Source organism: Cyrtonyx montezumae, unplaced genomic scaffold (genome assembly GCF_038088225.1).
Source record: "Cyrtonyx montezumae isolate F1298 unplaced genomic scaffold, pur_monq_1.0 scaffold_10, whole genome shotgun sequence".
Taxonomy (NCBI): domain Eukaryota; kingdom Metazoa; phylum Chordata; class Aves; order Galliformes; family Odontophoridae; genus Cyrtonyx; species Cyrtonyx montezumae.
The window spans coordinates 39,096,756-39,120,208 of record NW_027071826.1 but is presented as its reverse complement, the minus strand read 5'-3'; the positions used below and the strand labels follow the sequence as shown (position 1 = coordinate 39,120,208).

Genomic DNA, 23,453 nt, shown 5'->3' with positions numbered 1-23,453 from the left:
TGTTTCTTACAAGTATTCAGAAATGGTTTTTAGGGGAGCATGCACAAATTTGGGTTTTTGGGTTATATTTCCTGTCTTTGCTTTCATATTGTGTGGTTACTTAGCTTCTTTGTTTGTATGGTCTTTAGTAAAGTAATTGAACTTCCACACTGATGATGCCATGAGCACACCAGCAATTTAGTGTTACTGTATTTTCCTACTGGTTTGTATTTGAAATCTAATGAGTATTAAAAAATGGCAAACAATTTAACTGATGTACTGACAGTTTTGAGTTCTGAAGTATATACTATCCAGAGAAACTGTTGGAGACAGAGTGGAGAAAAGACCAATGAAAATAATTAAAAATGAGACTGATAGACATACAGGTTAAATAAAACACTCTTAAAAGCACTTCCTCCTTGTCATTGCTTGATATTCCTTTATGTAAGTAAGCAGCTCAGTATGTGAAGGAGAGAATCTTATCCTGGATTCTGTGACAGCAGTAGCTCCTTAGGCCCTTGCTGGGTTTGTTTTGTCTTTCCATGTTGCTCAATGCTAATTATAGTGTGTTCACATTATGTGGCTGATCTTGGGCTGTGCTGACTTCCCCCTCTAAGCTATTCCTAACATTACATTAAAAAAAAAAACAAACCAGCAACACCCATGTTTATGTTAATTTCACAGTAATTGAAATGTTGACAAATAGTGGATGATTGGATCTCGTGAACTGCAGCAAACCAAAAGCACTTTCAGTTATAAAATAAAGTATTTGAACAGTACTGATTAGACATGGAGAGAAAACAGATTGCAGAATGGCATGGAGTCTTAGTTGGTAAATGCTGCTTGCTGACCATCAAATTCTGTCATTAGTTTGTAATTATTTGTAACTTGGCAGAAACACAGTTATCTACAATAGATTTAAATTTGTTTTTCAATATTAGATGTTTTTTCTTTTGCTCTGACTGATCTGCAGGGTCTCCTTTTGCAAAACAGCAAGCAAGTGCTCTTTCTGAATTCTTCACAATCAAAATATTATCCAGACACCTACAGAGCTTTGAAGTACTCCATAAAGAGGATTAAGAAAGATATTGCTTTGAGAAATAGCATTTTAAAAATTTCTTCAGTGTATCAACCAAGTTTGCTCTGGGTAAAACAATAAGTCAGACGTACCTGGCTGATGGAGTGCTTTTGTGTCCTCCAGAATCTTTCTATGTAATTGAGATTCAAATGTGAGCACTTTGAGGAATCTTCTCTGACAGCACAGGGGCTTGTGGAATGGAGGGGAATCTATCTGCTCAATTTACAGACGTGTTCTGAGAACTCACTCTACTGTGGCTAACTGGCTGTGACCGTTTTTTTGGGTTTGGGGTTTTTTTCTGTTTTTTTTTTTTTCCTTTCTTTCTTTTCTTTCCTCTCTTGTCTTCAGATGGCACAACAAGAAACCCACCAGCCAGCCTTTAGGCGCTTTAACTCTTTGCAGCTGAACTAGTCGAGCAATTGAGATTGTTAAAGCTTGTAGCATGAATTCTTTCGTCTGCTTAACCCATCAAGCTTGTGATTCTTCCAGAATTTTTCAGTGTCAGTGTAGTGTAAAATACAGCTGAAATAATTTTTTTTTTTGTGTGTTCAGAATTGTACTAATTTCAATGTCTAGTAAAAGAACGAGTGAGAACTGACTAAATTTCCAGTCCAAAGTCCATTGAAGACAGCAACACTCTGATCAGATCTTCAAGAATGAAAACTTTGCTTCCTTCTGTGGCATTTTTCGTCACACTCATGGAGCTTTTTTAAAAGTTAGACTCTGTGAAGTCCTATGGGAACATATCCTTTCAGCAGCCAACAGTGCTGGGGCACAGAGAATAAGCCGCTTATATAACGTAGCACAGAAAGTAAACTGAAGAATGTAGAAAACAATTCACTCTTCATAGCTCCTTGCTTCTGTTTCCTTGAACCTATTTCACTCACTCCCGAGTTACAACATCTGCCGCACAGTACTTTAGAAATGCCTCATCTCCCATCTGAAACTGCAGCGAGAATAGAAATGCAAACAACTTGAAATGGAATTTGGTTAGTACAGGAGAGCAAACACACCCAGTGTTTGTGAAAAATCATCTTAGGACATTCAAAAACTGTAATGCAGATAGGATGTGGTGGAGTTTCTCATTTGAAATACAGCAGCTGTAAGGCATTGTGCCTTGTATTGTCCACAAGGGCCTATTACTTCTCTAGCAAATCAAAGAGCAAAAGGAAACTGTGCTGCAGAGTTCAGGGATAGAGAACTTAGCTTTGCCCATAACTTAAGGCTATTCAGATCAGATTTATTTGTATTTTCAGTAGTGCTTAAATGATGTTTGACAGATTTACACTGAATGCTTCACATTGTCTAACCCTTGTTTGGATCTGAGATCAAAAGATCTACTAGCAAAAGAGGTACATATATTTAAAAGAAAGTCCAACTTGTCTTGTTCAGTATTTTATACTCATTTTATTCTCCTTCTGCTACTAGACATGTCTTATCTCTAGAAATTCTTTTTCCAATTACTGTAAATGAGAAGACAGAGAAATTAAAGTTTGTTGGCAACCTCATGTTGGTTTTGGATGAGGTTGTGGTCTATCCAAACTGGTCTTCTGTATCTGTCAGTGACAAACTGCTTTGAATGAGCTGCGAGCAGCCAGTAGCTTTGGAATAATGTTATCTACAAGGCAGAAAAATCATGTTCAGAACTGTGCAGCTCACAGCATGAGTATCTAGGGTTTGCAACTTGAAATTATTTGGCAGAGAACCAAGGTGAAAATGAATCAATAGACTTCTTCACAATTTCTGTTTTAATAATGTTGACATACTATGTTTTCAGCAGATTGCTCATTGTCATGGAGATGCTTTGTTTCACTTAATTTTCTCCTACACTTAATATATGATTTATGTCTTCATCCCAAGTCATTTCAAGTTGCACTGACGTATTTCCGCACCTGTCACTATATTATCTCCCAGTAAGCTTCCATCCCAGGGGCGGAGATGGTTACTGCAGCACACTCAGGGAGGCAAGAAAGAGGAAACCATCCTACTTGTTTGTGGAATTAGCAATCCAGGATGCAAATGTGTGGCTAGATATTTAGCCAAAACCCAGGGCTCAAACCGGTAGAGGAAAGAAGGCATGGAGAGTCCGGTGTCCTAGAGGCTTCGGTGTTCTGTCTCATCCAAAAACATCAGGAAACAGTGTTTAACATATGAGTGGCAGGGCTTTATTTGGAGGCCTGGTTTGAAATAGCTGATTACATCCAGCTGTGCTTTGACAGTAATATCCTGGAAGATCACAGTCTAGGGGACGGTGGCTACCGTGCTTTAGAAGTGTTTGAGCACAGGAGATGTTACCCTTGTCAAAGGTCTCCAGGTGGTCTTTAAAGTGCATAGCACTTTTGAAGCAATTGGAAATTCCTAAAAAGAATAATCAAACAACCAAGAAAAAAACCCAACTCAACAATAACAAAAACCTGATTCCTCTGATCGTGTATGGGACTAACATAGTAGCACTGAAACTGAGCAGGATCAATGTGCTTACTTGCAATTAAAGCCCTTACACATCCTGTAAAAGCCTCTGCAAGCTGTGTGTGAGAGGCCTGTGTTTTTGACCATCAGGAAGGTCGACTCTGAGGCTTGGTAATGCACTTACATAAGCAGATGTTGCTCTCATTCAAGCAAATTGCTGATGCATTATGTGTGCGCCCTTAAGACCTTCTTCTGCTGAAGGCAGTGGCAAACATCCAGTTGATTCAAATAGGATTAGCTGCTGCAGATCACGCTGAATGGAGAGGTGCTGCAAGAGCATCATTTGAAAGTTTTTGTGCTTTGTAATTTAAACTTTTGTTTTTAGTTCATTCCTGTGGCTGGGTTGCCCTGCAGCTGGTGGTAGCCAGGGGTTTCTGCTGTCAGGGTGGCTGGGTGGGGGGAAGAGAAGTAGGGCAGGACTGTGGGCAGGAGGGTTTCTTCAGCAACTGTAGCTCTGCAGCTGTTTAGCCAGCAAGGAAACAGCTGACTGCCTTCTGGAGACTGGGTAACCTTCTGTTCTGCACCACTAAAAATGTTTTATGCCTTTCTCAGTGCAGTCAAGAGCCCGCAGGATCACTCCTTTCCCTTGACCCAGTTTCCAAGTGCCATCCTGGGATGCTTCTGTTGTTTCCATATGCAACCAAAAACATTCAAGGAGTTGCTGAGGTTGCAGCTTTCCATGCTTCCGTGCTGAAGTAGCCAGGCCAAAAGAGTCCCTAAAATAAAATTCATTCTAGTGCAGATCAGTATATATGAAACCTTTGTGGATGAGAGCTGCTGGAGAAATGTGTGCTGCTTTGTTCTGTACTGTGGGTTGTAAAAGAGTAAGATTGCTTTTATGAGGTGTTAGTTAGATCTTAAGTATTTGAGACTCCTTTGGAAAAGAGTAGTTGTGACAGATTGGTTCCTATACTAGCTATACGTGAAGAAAAGATCAGGTATAGTCCAATGGTAACAGCATAAAAGACGTAAAAATAATATATTTGTATTTGATCTGATTTGTACATAGTTTGTAAAATCTTGAGTGCTAGTGTATTTAGTGATAATTTCCACAAGCCCACAAATGTTCAATTTCTGAATATCCTTATTTTAATCAAGAATTACTTTTGGTAGAGCAAGCTCATAGTGTGGCAAGCTGCCTAAACTACACCAGAAGTACTGGAGTACTCAAAAATGCAGGCAAACCATATTCCCCTGCTCTTCAAAAATTGTTTAATGGAACTAATAACTGCATAATTGAAATCATGCTAATATTCACTTGATCTGCTCTGTGATTCAGCACAGAGATTTCTGGTTTGGCTTAAGCTGCTGGGAAGAAGACTGCATTTTGAGAAATAAAATTGATTTTGCACAATCTGCTGATGATCAGCAAGACTAAATGAATGATCGCCTCAAGAAACCTCATTATAGTAATTTGGATGAACAAGCAGGATTGAGACGCAAAAAGAAGAATTAATAGTTGCTGCTTAAATGCATCTTTTGGTAATATTTGAGTCCAAATTTAACTGTTCAAAGCCAGCGCAGGGAGAGCGTCAGATGACTCTGCCTTACTTTCCTTGACACTTGAATTAGTTTGACACCTCTTGGGGGAAAAAAAGGTAGGTTTTGGTCTCAGTGGTAGTTACTCTCCATGTGGACAGTATAGTCATTTCATTCTTAGAGGTGTGACTATAAGTCATTCTTAAATTGTGGTTTTTTTTCCAATCCATTGCTGTAAGTTAAAATAGCCTGTGTTATATTTTTTTTCCTCGGGAGAGTCTTCTGGTCAGTCTGGTTTCAGTGGTTTACACTGCAAAGCTTCCCTGCAGCTGACACGTTGTGGAGTTCGTTAAAGAGGGGCCCAGGAATCAAACAGGTGGGGAACAGCAGAAAACTGAAGTGAAATGAAAAAAAGAAAAACTTTGATAGGTTGAACTCAGTTTCTGAACACCTCATAGCAGTATCATCCATCCTAACCACACGTTCAATTTCAGGAATACGTTCTCCAAATGGTGACATCTGTGCTTTTATTTAGGCTGGTGGAATAGGACTGTGCAGTTCTTCAATGTAATTGAATACAGGTGGAACATGTAGATGTAGCTCCTCTCTGTTGGTTGGGTGAATGAGTGTTCTTCTGAGAGAATTTAAGCTTGCATGTGGACCCAATGGGTTCTTTCTACCTGTGGTATCCTGATTCTGTAGAATTAATTAGCAGCTTTGTAGCTGTGCAATGAAAGATTAAATCTGTTGGATTATTAGTTCTGTATTCTGTTTTTCTATTTATTTCTTGCTTTAGATTCTTTTTAACGGAACTGTGATGTTTTCATAAAAAGCAGTGGAGATAAAATAAATAGATGGATGCCAAAACTACAAATAGGGTTTTCTCCCCTCAATTCCAATATAGGATTTACTAAAATATGAACAGTTCAGTGAACTCATGTTACATAATATATTCTTTGTGTTTCTCAGAAGAAGAAATAAGAAGTGTCACCTATGAATTATAAGTTATTTCCTTAACAAAGATGAATGGCGTTGACACAGTTGGTAGCAGCTCTCATATACTAGTGTCAGCCAGCAATAACTATCTTGGTGGTAGCAGAACTACTCTGGATATACTGCTTTGTCTTGGGTAAAAATTCGGTCTGTATTTCGCTAAAAAACACTGTCAGTCTTCTTCCATGCTTGAACTATCCAGAGCATTTTCTCCACTATTTTTTAAAGAACATTACTCTTTTGGTGAAGCTTTTCCCAATACATGCATACTGAAGTACGTGCTAGATGAAAATGCATAGGCTCAGTGTAATGTATGTTTAAAACCTTTAGGGATAACTTCTTTTTTAGACTATACCAGGAGATTTCAAGTATTAAATATTGGATTATGTTCTAACAGCATCCAACACTGGCTTTTTCATGAGGTTAATGTTCTGGTTTTCACTATAGTAATATGGCTGAAACTTTGTCCAGTCGAATTCAGCATTGCACCCTAGCTAACAATAATGACCAAAAGCTGGTGTTCCTCTAGGGTCTTCTTGTACTATTGCTCCTTCACAGCTTGGCCAGTACAGAATGTTAAAACCTGAAGTGGTGTTCTGAGTTCTATAGAAAGCAGGAGCTGAGAAGGACGGTAAGAACTGAGCTGTAGCAAAATGCAGATGCCTGATCTGGGTGCTTAGTCACAAGCTGATGACCAAGTGTTCTGGGTGGCTGCAGAACACAGCATTCACTGAGAAAGCTGCCATTCAGCTTGGTTAATTATACGACTGTCCCCCAAAATGGCTCATCAATTTTCTATCTTAGTAGAGCACTTTAGAGTATAGGAATCTTTGATCTCCTCTGTTTTGCTAATAAGTCAGTTTTCTGACTCAGTTTTTCTCATCCGTGATTGGGTATAATATGTGCTTGTTCTTCTTCATGGGATTGTTGTGGAGTTTATTTCATTAGTATTTATAAAGACTTGGAGATTGTGGATGCCAGAGAAAACAAAAATTTGTTATTGCCATATTAAGTATGTCTATTTTTTCCTTTGACAACAGTTTTCCAAATTACTGCAGTGTTTCATATAATGAAATTTACCTCAAATAATGACTGTAATAACTGAACAATAATGAGGAATAGAATGGCATTGTTTCCCTCTGAAACCACCATCATTTGCATAAACCACTCTGAGAGTCTGGTAAATGATATTCTGCTTGGTCAGTCCATTGAGATTAATATTCATTTGTTTTTTGCAAAACATTAGTGAACTCCAGCTTCAGGTCACCTGGGTATGCAGGTGTTTACACATCTTTGGAACATCTGCCTTCTTTACAAGCTGGCGATCCAGCAAAATTAGAATTTGACATTAGAAATGATGCTTTATTTTCATTTGGAGCTTGGAACAGTTCTTACTTTATCTTACTAAGTATAAAATCAGGTTGGCAGTCCTTTCTTAGTGTATTTGAAGTTAGATTTGAAGTTTTACTGAAGAATTGAGGTTTCATTGCCAAGAGATGCCTTCTAATGCTGTGGTAAATTGAGGGAAGAAGCCCAGGAACATGTGAAAATCAAGTAATAGGTGAATAATGCATTCTTGCATCTTTATTACATTTATGTCTGCAAACTGATTGTTCACGTTTTCTAGTTAGGTTGCTACTGTGGGAGAGAGTGCTCAGCTCTGTCATACTCTCCCTGTCCTGTACGCTGCCTCAGCATGCACACACACATTGTGATTTCATGTGCCGTGCAAAATCTGGGTTTTGTGGTTTTGATGGTATAGTGAGCAGTGCACCTGCAAAATGATGGATTTGGTCCAAGTTTTGAGTGTACAGGTGTCCTACTTGTAAGATCCAACATGCCAGCGAGTGGTGTCGCTGTTTCTGCAAAGAAGACAGAGGTCTTCTAAGACTAACAACTCAAAATGAGGGGAAGGAGCCCCGAGGAGAGAATCTGGCTCTTCTGTGGCCCATGTTACCCGAGAACATACATTTCAGGCATACAGCTTCTCACTTTCTCTCTTTGTACTTTAAGTTAATACATGCCCTTGAGTTCTGGAGAAATGTGGTACATATTCCCACTGAAGAGACTGGGACTTCACAAGGAGTGAAGAAAAAAATGACATTCTAGGGGTTATAAATGTGGGCTAGGGACTCTTCGGTTCATATGTTTGCTGCCTACAGATACATATGGCTCTTTTTATTGCAGGAGAAGCCTACTAACCCAGATATACGTATTTGACTAGCAAGGTGTGGATTATGGAAGAGCAACTAATGAACGATTGCATCCTTGATCAATTTATTAATAGCCATGAGCAGTCATACGAAGAGTTTCTAAGCACATTCACTTATCTTTTGAAAGGTATGTACATCCCAAATCTCCCACTAGAAATTGCAGCCAGAAAGGATGGTAAGAAGAGCAGCAGTAGTATTTAGTCAGCCCTGTGACCTTAGGCAGGTCTTTCTGATGCTTTTGTTTCTTCTAACAGCAGTGAAATCCCTAATGACAGTTTTCCTCAGCGTGGTTAACACACTGCTGAGGTAGGGCCCTAGAGGAGATTGAACATGTTTTGCTTTCTTTAGGAAGGTTGAGGAGGGCACTATGTGGAAGGCTAGGCTTTCCCATGTCATTTTGCTACAGAACTATGCATGAAAAGAAGCAGCTGAGGAAAATACTTTCTAGTATTAGATGGCCTAAGATGTGTGCCATTTGGATAGTTTCATTGTTTTAATAATGCTGGCTTTCTGTGCTATGTTATGATAAGCACAAAGCTGGCTTTACAAACAACTTGGATGAAGAGACAACATATTAGGGTAATTAGGTTGTGAAGGTCTTATTGCTTTACAGATAAAATGTGGAGTTTAATTTTGATCTGAGCATTGCTGAGTTACATGAAGTTTAGATTTGGACCCAAATTCTGTAGCTCAGGTTCATTTATTCTGGCCATTCTATGAGGTGCAATAAAAATAACCGAGAATTACATATTACTCAGTTATAATTCTCTTTTCTACAGCTTTTCACTAAGAGTGATATCCTCATCTTATTGCAGAAGTACTGTTTTCCAATTACACCATGTGGCATGCTCCATTGACTGGCACTCAGGAGTCTGTCCTGTACTTGTCCTTCAGGCAGAACTAAGTGTCAGTTGCAGGCACTGAGCAGAAAAGCGGTGGGAGAGTCAAAACTGCCACAGAAATAATCTTGTGGCAGCCTTCTGTCTCTCCTCCCAGTAAAAAATAAAAGAGAAAGGATGCACGGGGGGATGAGATAAGAGGATTGAAAATTAGCTTCTGGTCTTCTTTATGTATGATTGATGCACTGGGGATAGGTCCTATCTTAGAAGCACTCTGCATATCATGATGCTACTTGCAAAAAGCTTCAGCGTGTATTTCAGTCACTTTCATTGTCACTACAGCATCTGTTACTAAAACTTTATATATTACAGGTAAAGTTTTAGCTGAAATGTAGTTTTCTATGCTGGTGTAAACAAAATAGCTCTGGTTGTTTTTCTCCTGTCTCCATTTTCCTTTCAAAATACCCAGAGGTGCTGGTTTGCATTATAAACTAATGACCTGTAGAAATTCCACTTAAGGCACAAGGCATTTTAGCATCAGAACAGTGCTAAAACATTCTGCAAAATATCAGATTCTTAGTTTCTCAGTTTTGCTCTTGAAAAATATGTCATTTGGCTTTTGAAAAATAATTCAAAAAAGCAAATGCAATAGCTTAATAACACTATCTGTGAATAGGCTCCAGAAATGTACACTTTCATGCCTTAAGTTAAGACACTGCAGAGATACATTTGTGGTCATTGTCAAGTAAAATCTGGTCATTTACAGATGATCTTTTTTAATTTAACCTGATAATAGTGTAGATCCATTCTGCATCTTCCTACAATGAGCATTAGTGTTAGAATTTGCAGTCAGGCCTCATTAGATATAGAGATATGTTTGTGTACACAAATAACCAAACCTATTCAGTTATGTTTGTAAATTAGGTTTTAACACTGCAAATAGAAGAAACAAATAGAACTGATTGGATTCCACTGATTTCAGAGTACTGTATTTATGTAAGGTGACTTTCACTTGTACATAAATTTGTACTAGCTCCCTAGTTGGGTTGCAGGGATATTTTCAACAGGAGTTTCTTTGTTACTCGTGCAAGCATCTCATAAGAAGCTGGTTTCCTAACAAGTGTGTAATTTTTCTTCATTAGTTAAATTCACACACAATAAAATTGAAAAAAAAAAGTATATATGCCACGAGTAAAAAATCCAAGCATCACTGATTGTTCTGGGCTATCTAGAAAGATCCCTTTGAGACTGTAAATAGCCTGGACAGGGGGACTGTTCTAGATGATCTTTCAAGGTCCCATCCAATCTGATTCTGTGATTCTATGAACGCATTAGGGTCTTCTCCTGACAGAATAGTTAAATTCTTGTAAACATGGGAAACTGAATAGTAATGAATTCTTGTATGCCTGGCTTTCACTGGATTTTTAAGGATACCTAATAGCCTATTAAAGGAAGTATTATACTTAGAATGTTGTCTTTTTGTATCTGAATGTGATATTACCTTTGGCTTCTTTGTACAGTATGAAAAGAGATCAAATTCTTCATTGTGGTATTTGAAAAAATACTCATTATATCTTGAATAGAACAAGATTTGAAGTCAAAATAAAGTCTTAAATCCTTTGTAATTTATTTAGTGATATATATGTGATTTAAATAGCACACAGCTACGTTACAACTTAATGGGATCATAAAATCTTATCTTTGATCTTGGTATTTAGTCCTCCTTATTTTGGCATTGTTAAAAAAGCAGTGACTCAAAAGTGTATTTGTTTTAAAATGTGCTTGCTGATGTGGCAGAATTTTATAGACTAATAGACAATAAATACTATTGTAAGGCTTTTACTTCACTTCTGCCAGATCTAATAATGATAGAACGTGGATAAACTTCCTTAAATGATATGTAAGAACCCTGAGCTGAGCATTTTAAAAATATATTCTTCAGTAAAACATGATCAATTTTAAGTGCATAATATTTATAAAAGTATGGCATCACTCTCTACATGACTGGAAAGAATTTTAATAATATTTATTGGTTGTGTAGTGCATGAACGCTTGAGGACTGGTCTGGCTAAAAAGTCCCTTTTCCTATGTACAGCATCCTAAGGGTGTTTTTTGTTAAAAGAGAGTGAATAGATGGTTGAAAGAGCTGGTGAACCCATGGCAACACAAATCCTAATTAGTGCACAGGTCTGGAAAACTGAAATTCTTCATGCTTTTTGTTAGGATTTGCAGAAGTTTTTAGTATCTACAGAAAAAAATAAGACCACCTATTTTGTTCAAATTCAAACAATGATATTGGTAAGAGGAATCATTTTGATGATGATTTTAATATGTTCATTTGTATTGCTTTTAGAATCACTACATGCTCTTACGTTTATGCCAAATTAACATATTTATTTTGTTATTCCTTTAGCTTTGAGTAGAAAAAGTTTCATAATAGAGCAGCTAACTAGCATTTATCTGAGGTTGTACAGCTCTGCTGTGTTGTTTAAATCCAACAAAAAATCATGAGTGATGTTTTGGCTGTGTGGTTAAAGAAGCCTCATGAAAGTTGGATTTACAAAGGAATTCATGATACTATTTTCTGTAAGTGTGGCTAAATGAGTGATCAAAACTAAATGGTAGAACAATTTTGGATCTATTTCAGTGAGATTTTGCATTATCTCTGGTTTTTATAAAAATTACTACACGAGGCAAGAGGCTCTTTCAGGTTTTACAAAGAGAATTTGAAGTTTAGTGGAAGTATGAGTGGAAGTGTGAGAGAGTGAAGTTGAGCACAGTTTTTTCCATGCTCCTGACCACTGGAATTAAGTTCAGTCCATTGCTGCTGTTAAATGCATTCTACTTCATGTACTTCATCCTACTTGGCTCAGTGTTGAGGTCTGAGTGCTTTGATCAGACTCATCTCTAAGTAAAGTGAATTTTGGATGTATACTTTCTAGCCTCAGTGCTGCTCTTTCAATGTTTCTGGACACAGCAGGCTGTCAGGCGAAGGAAGCTGAACAGTGGCTGACAATTTCTCTGATTCCAGGTGGCATGCAAGAGCTATATTCTGTGATGGGATCAAATTAATTTAATTCCCTAGTGAAAGCTCCTGATGTATTTAGTTCACAGTCCATTTGATGGTAGCTGTCTGCTTCCTCTTTTTGTTAACCATGATGAGAAAAAACAACACCTTAAAACTTCCTAGATATGTGTCAGCAAAGGCACTTCACAAATTTGAGTCTAACCACAGAAAGCATAGCAGAAAACTGCATAAGAAATGACAGTAAATTCACTTTAATTTAAAAAAATGTACCAGTAGGACAATGATAACCCCAAGAGAAATTTGCAGCCTTCTTTTCATGAGTGGATTTGCCAATAAAAGCAACTAGGCAGTTCAATAAAACTAATTAAATTAATCTGTCATCCCGAGGGAACTTAAACAGGGCATGAAATAGGGAAACAGCGTCAATTCAGAGCTTTTTATTGATGTGTTTTGCTGGATCATTGGAATGAGTTGGTTGGGAGAAAAAATTTGCAGTTTTCTATTGATCATAAATGTAGTAGCCATCTCTGCAACCTTCATTCAGTGTGGCATAGAATCAAATACCATACAGAGCCCCTAAAAGCAGAAAAAAAGACGTAGAGATGCAAGCACAATCAATCCTTTTTGAAATAGTAATGGGGGATCTGTTCTATGGATATTTGCTGTCCTTAGATCTCAGTGCTATTTGCTATGTAAAATACTTCATTTCCATTTTATAGACAGAAAATATAAGGCATGAATAGGGGAAATTACTGAGCAGAGCAGCTCACTGGAAGCATCAGATAAAGACAAAGCACTCTGACTCTCTGAAAATTGGGCTGTCCATGGACAGTGGTGCTTCCCTGATGACAACTTTTTTCCTGTGATTCCTCTCTTACTGAGCAATGTTTAAAAGATTTTCAGATGGAAAAAAGTTTTATTCTGTGCATAACTTAGATTATATCATTCTGGAGTATAAAGAAGGAAAGTAGTTTTGCTGTTGATGATTTGGTACAGATTTCATCCTATAGCTGTATATTGGCTATGGTTAAATTCTCTTATACTATATAAAATGATAAAGAAAGATGAACCCTTGCTCTACCTTTTCACCTTGACTTGAAAGGCATCAAAGTGTGCTAAATGCAGCTGTTGGCTAAGTTTCATGACTCTCCAGTGAGGTGAGGAAGCACTGTTAGCTCTCTTTTTCTAGATGAAGAAATAGCACAAAGCAAATATCAGAGATGAGAGCCATATAAGGGCTTGGCAGGACAACCAGAAACAGAAACCATGACCTTAAACTGTGTTTAGTGTTGAACTTTCCATAAAACTGTATTTTTTTTTTCTGTGTCCAGAATGAAATCACATAGAAATGCCTACTTTCAAAGAAGTATGTATTTGCCATTTTTTTAAATCAGGCCACTCTGAAGATAACTTTATCAATTATGATGTCCAAAATAAAGTACTTTTTAAAATATTGGGTTCTGCGATTTTTTTTAAACCTGTTCCTTGATGCAATCCTTTTATTGATGTTACTTGTTCAAAAAATAATGCCTCTTGTGGATGCCAGATGCTTTTAATTGTATATGATTGCCTTGTTCCTTACAGTGTTTATCTACTTCTCTGCTTGTGCTGAATTCTTCTGGAATGCAATTATACAGGAGGTTTGTAAAACCAATTATATCCTGATTTATTAGACTGCAAAACAAACATCAAGCCCTACCAAGTGTAGAAATAATTCTAAATACATTCAGTTTCTTTTAGCTAACATTCCAAGTACAGCTCAGAGGTGCAGAGTTCTTGGATACTGCATGAGAATTCTCCCATTAAATACTGTCACATGTAAAGTTTTCTAAACTATCCCTCAAACACACTTTCTGAGCAGTAACAGTCTCTGCACTAAGAAGAGGTTGGCGTAGATTTTCTGAAGCCATAAGCATTCTCACCTTTATCAATTTCTAGGAAATAACCTCAAGTTCTTACATCCTGATACACTCTCAACACACTGTAAAACACTACATGCTGTGCAGTCTGAGCCTTTGAGAGTCTGTTTTTCCCCATGACATAAACCTCCTGTTTGAACTAAAGAATCAGGTGTAGTCTTAATCAGATCCAGATGGCACTACTTGGTAATGGTAGTGCCTCATGGTCTTGTCAGATTTTAGGAGGTGTATCCCCCTTACTGGAATTGAGCTGGTTAATAGCAGCTGAGAATCTGCTCTAAAACTTCTGTCATGGTTTTCTGAAAATTCTAAAGATTGTTGTTGGTCTTTACCTGTTAGAAGAAGCAGGATTTTGTTCATGGAGGTCGCTGAGATGCTCAAATGCACACCTTCTATGTTGCTTAACTAACGGCTTTACAGTATTCAAATGGAGAAGGCATCCAGCAACGGCACTGCTGATCTGTGGAAGGATAATACATGTTTTTAAACGATCAGTTTGGATGAATGTGGTATGAACAGGAAATATTGCCACTCTTCTAACACTTGCAATAACTAAAACCCAACAGAAACATAGATATTGATACAGATAAACAGTACATAAAAACATAGCATAGATTCCATTAAGGAGAAGTGGAGAGATACTGACATAATAAAAGAACCGCTGAATTTTTGAAAATGAAGAGCTGATTTAGTAATGAAGAGGTATTGCTATGCATTAAGGTAAAGCAGATGTGTGGGTGGCTGAAATATACTTGATGTAACCAACAGTCATTCTTCTTTCCTAAGAAAAAATAGATTTAAGTCCTTTCCTGTCTTTTTATTTGTTTTGTTTTTTAAATATGTTAAAGTAAAATATGCAAAAATGGCAGTTAGAAATAATAATTGGTACTTAAGAGATTACATATTACTTGTCTCAGTCTATGGAATATTTCTCTATCCTAGCTGAGGATGTGGCATTGTGAATGTTCATTAAAACACTGGCATTAGTGAGAAAATAAGGCTATATTATTGAATATAGTAAAAGTTGAACTTTTAAATGAAACAACAACAACAAATAATGCTTTTGGCTGATTATCTGTGATTTAGTCAGGGTAAGATCAAAGATGTGAGGGAAGAGGCTCTATTGAGTGAATCTCTGTTCTGGCATAAGCAGAAGAGAGTTTCAATAGGCATCTGTTACAGTGGTGCAAGGTTTCAGTGAGGGAGAGAGGAACCAGCAGCATAAAACCCCATGTTAATCAAAAGGTGGAGAAATGCAGAAATGGAAAACAATAATGTTTGACATACTTGCCTCAGTGTGCAAATTAATATTCATAACATGTCTCGAGGTGCAGTAAGTTGTTATTTTCTCAGCTTCATATATTGAGTAACTTTGACAGAGGAGTTCTGCTTTTAGTGTTGCTATGGGATCGGTGCCATTAAAATCACTGAGAGTTTTGGCTGAGAAAGATCTGAATAGGACTTCAGCAATTTGGATATCAAAGGGTTAGATAATTCAGATGCCCATGGTTTGCAGATACGATACAGTGTGTAGGGAAAATCCACTGCCCTTTTGGGTATTGGCAGAAGGTTAGGTAGGACACCATACGTCTCCTAAAACAGCATTAGATAACTGTTGAGGCACTTGAATTGCCCTGCAACAGGAAGACAGGTGCATAATTCTGAAATCCTTCAGCTATTCACTGTTATGGAGTAGCTGAGTCTTTTGCTTCTCAAAATAAGTTGGACAAAGTCTGCATTGATTTACAGTGATTTATGTATTTAAATACATGGGAACAAGAAGATAGTTCAAGAATGTAAATTGGAGCAGATTTCCTTGGCTAAGTAACTAAAATAAAACACTTAAGTTCTGTGCTTGGCCATGCAATATACAAGCAGGTAAAGGCTGCATATTTTGATTAAGGTACTGCAGAATTATATCTGGGAGCTGTTTTGAATTACAAAAACCAAAACCAAACCAAACCAAACAAATAAACAAGGAAAAAAAAAAAGAAACAATAAACAAGCTTTAAAAATTATCCATCCAGCAAATGAGACTGTCAGGCTTTAAATCTGTTCTTTCCTGTTATGGCTTGTCATTTAGGGTAAATTATCTCAACACCATAAAGCAGCAAACATAGTTGCAAATAGTTAAATGCAGGTAGTTCTACACTGTATACCTGTTCTGAAAATCCCTAAGATATATTTTGTGGAAACATTTCAGTTAGGTTATGCTTTAAGTGTGTCTGAAAGAGTGTCTTTTTCTCTGAAAGAGTGGTCAGGCACTGGAATGGCCTGCCTAGGGAGGTGGTTGAGGCACCATCCCTAGCGCTGTTCAAGAAGCGTTTAGATGAGGTGCTAAGGGATTTGATTTAGTAGTTCAGTGGGTAGGGATGGTGATAGGAGGATGGTTGGACTAGATGATCTTGTAGGTCCTTTCCAACCTATTGAACCTATGAACCTATGAACCTATGTGTCTGTCGATGTCTTTGAGGTAATAAGTTAAATTGAAATTTGTACTCTTGACCTCTGTACAAGACCGTTATCATGCTACTGTGAGTAAATTACTTCTTGTTCAGGAGTCCTGCACAAAGATGCTGCATTATTTGAATCCCAGGGGTTCCATCAAAGCATAACTTTGAAGGGATTTGAGGGATTGACAAACCTTCAGCTGTCCAATATTTTGAGGACAAAGAGGTAAATTGGAACTTTGCTGCATTAACTTTCTTTTTTAATAGTTAAAAGGGGTCCTATTCTTATCCAGTTTTTATAAACACTTTTTGGAATTAATCCATTGAATTGAAGGAGTGAAATACTTGATACCTTATATTGTTTAGTCTGGTGTGTTATCCCAGGCCAGGTATTCTTCAGTATCGATTGCTGTGTCTGGTCTTGCTTTGAAATGTTTCAGACCAAGGGACTTTTATCATTCTTCCGGGGCTGGGGCTACTATTTCATCTCATAGATTTCACTGACAGAAACTTTTTCCTGATAATCCCATTAGCTCTCTTCTCTGGCTTTGTGGTAAGCGACCCCATTATTCTTTGAAAAATATGGGTGATCAGTGGACGTTTTAAAGAGATTCCCTTCCAAATTGAAAGACGAAGAGAATTTTAAGCAATATAGAGGATAGATAATGGACAGAAAGAATGTATCAATCTGATGTACTTTTTGATAGAAATGTTTCTGAAGCCTGTGACATACTTTTCAGTGACAGTGATGGATATTACTCTTGAGAGACTGAGATTTGCTTTTCCAGAGACCTAAGCTTGTTTGTTATTTCATTGTTAATGTAGTGACAGTGGAATTTCTAAAAGTGAAATCGAAAAGCTGTCTGCAGACTGAGCATATGAATCCATCCATCCTTTCAAATGCTGCTGTTTTCTGTTATGTTTGTATGTATCTTTTATTATTTTCTTTTTCACACATGGTATCTAAAGGTGGGGGGGAAGGGGGTGGAGAAGGAGTGAGCTATGAGAAAGAAGGGGACAGACTCTTTAGCACAATGTGTTATAATAGGACAAGGGGAGATGGTTTCAAGTAAAAGGAAGGGAGATTTAGACTGGATAGAATAAATAAGTGTTTTACAATAGAGGGCGGTGAGGTACTGGAACACATTGCCCAGAGAAGTGGTGGAGAAGCCCTGTCCTTGGAGACATTCAAGGTCAGGCTAGATGGGGCTTTGAGCACCTGTTCTAGTGTAGGTGTCCCTGTTGCTTGCAGGGGAATTGGACTAGGTGACCTTTAAAGGTTCCTTCCAACACAAACATTTCTGTGATTCTGTGAAAAGCCAGTGCTGTATACATTTGGGTCTTTGCTGTGAATAATGAGTCAATTATCACTTAGCCAAGGGGGGGGGAGGCTGAGCGAGCCTCTCACAGGCTTGAATGTGACCTGCTCTCCTACCCTTTCTCTTTCAAAAGAAAGGACAGAAACGGCTGGAGTTCAGAATACTGTCAAAGGAGTAAAGCTGTGATATTTCTCTGCAAATTGCCAGTTTCTTTAGATTTAGGAAAATTTGTGTTGTTTTAAATATATTTTTCAAGATCATGACTTACTGCTTGAAGAGAGCCAGTTATGAGATGCATGTTTTCAGAAACTACAGGTATAAGTAGTCATCTGAAGAGTGGCTCTCATCTGCCCTGAGGCACACTGTGTGCAACATTCTGTTTGATTCTTCCACCCACCTGCCTGTTTATGTGACATAGCCTTATAATGCACACGGGTGCATAACATCAGCTACTGAGGAAGCGTATAACAATTGCTTTGTGTTTTTTTCTTGTCCTTGCAAAACATTCTTCGGTTGTGGTCATTAATCTAGTATCACATTGCAGTTGTGTGCATTTCATCAAATATAATGTGTAATGTTATGTTACTAAACAATGCTGCAGTGGTCTTAACCAAAAAAATATCTATATCTAATCTATCTATCTATATCTATATCTATATCTATATCTATATCTATATCTATATCTATATCTATATCTATATCTATATCTATATCTATATCTATATCTATATCTATCTAACTATATCTATATCTATCTATATATCTATATCTATCTATCTATATATATATCTATATCTATATCTATAATCTATCTATATCTATATCTATAATATATAATTTTTTGTTAGCTCACTTAATTCTATCAACTTTTCGTCTTTGAGAATAGTTCAGTTGTCCAGAAAACATAAATTAAGTTTGTGGGCTCATGTGGACTGCTTAATTATAACTAATGACAATGATTTGTCCTAGGTCTTTTGATGTTAAGTAATATGCTTTTGTTCAGGATCTGTGCTTTGGAGAAGGATGGTCTGATTATAGCCCAGAAGAATGATCACAGAGGCAGCCAAGATAGACATTGGCTTATTCAGGGTCTTCTCTGAGAGAGTGATCAGGCACTGGAACAGGCTCCTCAAGGCAGTGGTCACAGTTCCAAGTTGCCAGAGTTCAAGAAGTGCCTGGAGAATGCTCTCAGACATACAGTCTGATTTTAGGGTAATCCTCTGTGGAGCATGGATTCGATGATCCTTATGGGTTTTATATGATTCTGTGAGTAAGTTTATTCAGAGCCTATTGGTGTATGAACTATGATGCTGAACATTAAAGCTGATGATGCCTTTTGTCTCTGTTAATTTTGCTGAGAAGTGTATATTGCTTTCAGAAGCTTTATTCTGGTTTTCATACATAAAGGCACCCTATATGTGCACAGTGAGGATACTGGCTCCTCAGTTCCTATTGTTACCCCGTGGATCTGTGGATCCACATGTTTGGCTGCATGAAGACATTAATATCCTTTTGCAGTTTGTCAGTTTTTAATATTAAACTTTTCAGTTCTTGGTATAAAACAGGAAGTTCATCCTCTTTTACCCCTGTAATAACAAAAGATTGAAGCTTTTTGAGCCACTAATCACATTCTTCATAGCCTATAAAGTGGGATGACAATATCTACAAATAGTGGATAATCATTTTAACCTGTCAAGTGTTTAAGGAGGGTTTCTGATTTAACACAGCTTCATTTCCATGGCTTGAAAAAGAGAGTGTGTAGGAAGAAGACATTGCCCATATGTAGTGCTGTTTCCAAATATTGTTTTAGGAAAGAACTTGCAAAAAAAGCAAGGAGAAGCCAGATGTCGTATCAAGAGACATGGGATTTAGGAATTATTCAGAGGATCCATCTGTGGTTTGAGTTTTAAAACCTGTTTGCTCGGCTGTTCTGATACGGCACAATTTACTTTTTATGAACCCTGACTCTTACGAGTGTGGACTTAAGGTTAAGTTCAGAATGCCAGCCCTTTCTGTGTGTCATAGTAACTGCAGCACAGAGCTGTCTGTGGGGATTAATAAGTCTGTGGGAAAGCGGATGGCTGAATGTACTAACTTCAAGGGCATCATTAAGGCTCTCTGCAAGAATTACTTTAATGCCTATAACATGTAATTTTGCTTTTCTAGAAATGTACTGCGGTGTTTCTTATTGTTATGAAGTAGATTTTTCAAACTAAACCCAAGAAACTTGGTTAAAATCAGCATTTATTTTTTCCAGTAGTGCAAAGTTCACCTGGTTCTCCATATTTTATAATGGATTCTTTTTTTTTTTTTAAAAAAGGCAGTTTTATTTTGGCTACAATTAGTATATATTTAGCTATTTTCTAGGCCAACAGTTGTTCAGCATGAGTTTGGAAATCCAAACAACCGTGCATTTCTAGTCAATTCTCAGCTGCAGTCTGCACTGTGGAACTTCCATTTATTATGTCCTCACCATGTCATAATTTTGCTGGCTGTTCTGTGCCACAGAGACCTGTCTGGTAGGATGGACAGATGAACTAGGAGTTGTCTTGTCCTTGCTTCTGTTGTCCATGGAATTTTTAAAGGTATGAAAGGTGTCACAAGCTATCACTGACTTTTATCTATTTCTGGATAGTTCCTTATTTTCACTGTTTGCCCAATTAGCCACTACTGATGTATGAAATCAAAATGAGACAAGGTATTCCAGTCAGTACGGTGTCAAAATGTTTTTCCAGTCTGTCTTTCAACACCAGAGGAATCCCTTAAACAACAAACCCTTCTTAAATATCCATATTTAATCTTTAATCTCAGAATCTAAACTTTGTCAATTAAATGTCACTGGCATATTGCTGTTTATTCTGTCTGATTATGCTGTCTGATCCCAGAAACAGATTTTCTCTTGCAGAATTTTTCCTGGCCAGTCAGGTTGCTAATGTAGGTTTTGAACACAGAACACAGAAGTACATAAAGATTTCAGCTTAAATGAGTTGTATTACTAACTAAAGATATAGGAGCTAGATAGAGCTTGTGATGAGCTTTGCTCAGTGTCAAAGACAGTGTAGGAAGCCAGACCCTGAAATTTGCCTTCTCAGCTATTTAGGATAATGCATCTTTCTGAGCAGAAAATTCATCTTTTATCAGATTATGGTCTGGGTCTCTCCCTTCCTGGTGGCAAATTGCATTATGACCCCTGTATACAAACTTGTAACTTTTAAGTGATAATAGCTTACAGGACTTGTCACTGCATCTCATCACATAGTCCTGGTAAAGTGGGGCTTCTGACAGTTGTGCACATAGAAACCCAAGAGCTTTGCAGGTGTTGGACCTGGGCAGACTCACAGCCAGTGTCAGCAACAGCTCTGACAAATAAATTGCCAAGGCTCACTTCTATACCAGACAACACAGATGTTTGCTCTAATGGTTGTGATGTTCACATGCAGTGGCATATGTTTGGGCTGTTCATCAGTATAAACAGGGTGATACCAACATACGGAGGTAGAAAATACAACAATTTTTGGACCAGGTCATCACAGTACTCAATAAAATTCAGAGTATTTTCTTGTTCTGGTAACCTATCAGGTCTGTCAAGTTATGTCAAGTTTTCTACATATTGTATAAACTTTTTTGACAATGAATTTTCCTGTATCAGGGAATAGGTCATACTTTGTGCACTAGGAGTTCAAACTGCATATTTAGCTTTATGATAAAGATTGCAAAATAGATGGATATCATGCACATGGAAGCTCTGAGCATAAGATGAAAAGTGAATATTTGAAAGAAGTTAGTATAAGATTTAATGAAATTCACATGTTTTTCTTTATCTTGGATGGTGCCATTATATTATCTGATTCTCCTTGCAGAGGAAGAGGGGAAGACAACTCAAGGACATAAAAAATCCTTAAGAAAATCATTTTCTGCTTCTGAGATCTCAAATGGAGATAAACAGGACCGTTTACCTGAAAGAGGCAAAGAAAAGCTCATGTCTTTCCCACCACAGACGCCAAATAAAAATAAGGTAATAAGTTAACATTTGTCCATGTGGACAAGCATCAGTTTCAGAAAGATTAAAAGAACTAAAAATAAGGGGAGATATACTGTCTAAATGTTAGATACTGATGGTATTATCCCATCTGAGGCAAATATTTAAAATACTACCCAAGTGTGTAATGCTTACAGAGGCACCTGCAGGGATCACATTTGACAGTGGCATTTTCTCTACTGCAAAGCTGTCCTAATCCAACTTATACATAATAAGAGCCCTGCAAAGACCATTGTTAGGCTTTCACTCAAAACTGCAGTTAATGGTAGGGTTTGGCAAAAGACTTGAGTGTATGGATACCAGCATGCACGGATTTACTTTGCTGGAGGATTTTAGAAAATACAAAATCCTGTTGCTTCAGCTGCCTAAAGTAAATATTAGGCAGGCCAGAGGTCTTTTTAATCTTCGGAAACCAATGAGATTAGGAATGTGTGGGGAAAGGAAAACCACAGACATCATCTGGAGAGAGCAAGATGGAAATCTGAGTCTACTTAAGAACTTCTGCCCTCCTGCATGAATAACAAAAAATAAAGCTGTGATCTTACCTGTAATAGAAAATTGCATTCATTAAGCTTTTTATTACAAATGAAGTAGCAAGTCATTTTGTGCAATGCACAGAGCAACACACTTCAGTGACTTCAAATGATGACACTGCTGGGCCTCAGACAAAGAGAAAAAGCTGTCACTTTTCTCCTTAGTAACACATGCCTTTGAGGTAGAAGCAAGCAAGGATTTTAAAACAGTCACATCTTGTCAGCTGATTGTATAACAAAAATGACAAAAATCCTTCTGCCACTTATCTCATGAAGAATATGATTGCTTCATTGGTATAGATGGCCTTTGGGTCTCTTCCTTTAGCCACTTTGAATTGGCTTTCTGAACTGTAGAGCAATGTGCAGCTCCAATTATCCTTTATGTTAAGGAAGATCTTAATACAGGTCATTGTTGCTACAGAAAAAAAAAAACGTCTCCGCATTTTCGTCACATTAACAGTTTCAGGAACAAATAGAGTAATAGTAGAATGCTTCAGAAAAGCTGCTAGGATAGTAATGGGAAGAGACTTCAATGCATTACGTTGGCCACAATAAACCTCCACTGGGGAAAGAAGGGAATAAAACGGCATTGTAAACAATGCTTCTATTCCAAATGCTGCACTTTTGGTGTAGTATGGTTACTTATACTAATTCAGTCTGGTTCCGTGTGGAATTCCAAAGGATTACCTACATGCATTATATTTTCAGCAGTGCTGCATTCACTTTTTAAGTTTTTTTAATCACTGTCAAGAATCTGTGCGTGTAAGTCAGTAAGGGTGTAAATCAATTTGATTGTTGCTTTGGTTCTGTTTCATGCATTTTTCTGCATGTCTATCTAAAGACATGCACATCTAAAGTCATAAATTAGAGTTGGAAATCTGGTGGCTCTGATGGTCTCCGTCTATCTGAAAGAGCACAGGTGAGGTTTCCTTTGGTTTTCTTCAAAGTGGGAATTATGAGTTGATTGTCACTGAATTTTGCTTTATATAAAACAATGCATTTGCAGTTTGTCAGTGTATTTCTTTCACATCTGTGGGAAAGAAGAAAGAGACCATCATTCTCCAAATTTCTTTTCGAAGTGTTAATGAGCATGTACTATTAAAGTATAAAGGTTG

General features: G+C 37.5%; 2 protein-coding genes across 2 annotated transcripts in view; both read left to right on the top strand.

Annotated features, from left to right (window-relative positions):
- Positions 1-23,453, top strand: part of IFTAP (intraflagellar transport associated protein) — a 40,639-nt gene that overhangs the window by 1,501 nt on the left and 15,685 nt on the right. Inside the window, exons 2-3 of the mRNA XM_065754998.1 lie at positions 8,186-8,338; positions 21,627-21,781. Of these exons, the coding sequence (XP_065611070.1) occupies positions 8,236-8,338; positions 21,627-21,781 (258 nt within the window). The 5' untranslated portion in view covers positions 8,186-8,235. The remainder of the gene's footprint in view (positions 1-8,185; positions 8,339-21,626; positions 21,782-23,453) is intronic.
- LDLRAD3 (low density lipoprotein receptor class A domain containing 3) overlaps positions 1-23,453 on the top strand; it is a 282,869-nt gene that overhangs the window by 255,621 nt on the left and 3,795 nt on the right. The window lies entirely within an intron of this gene.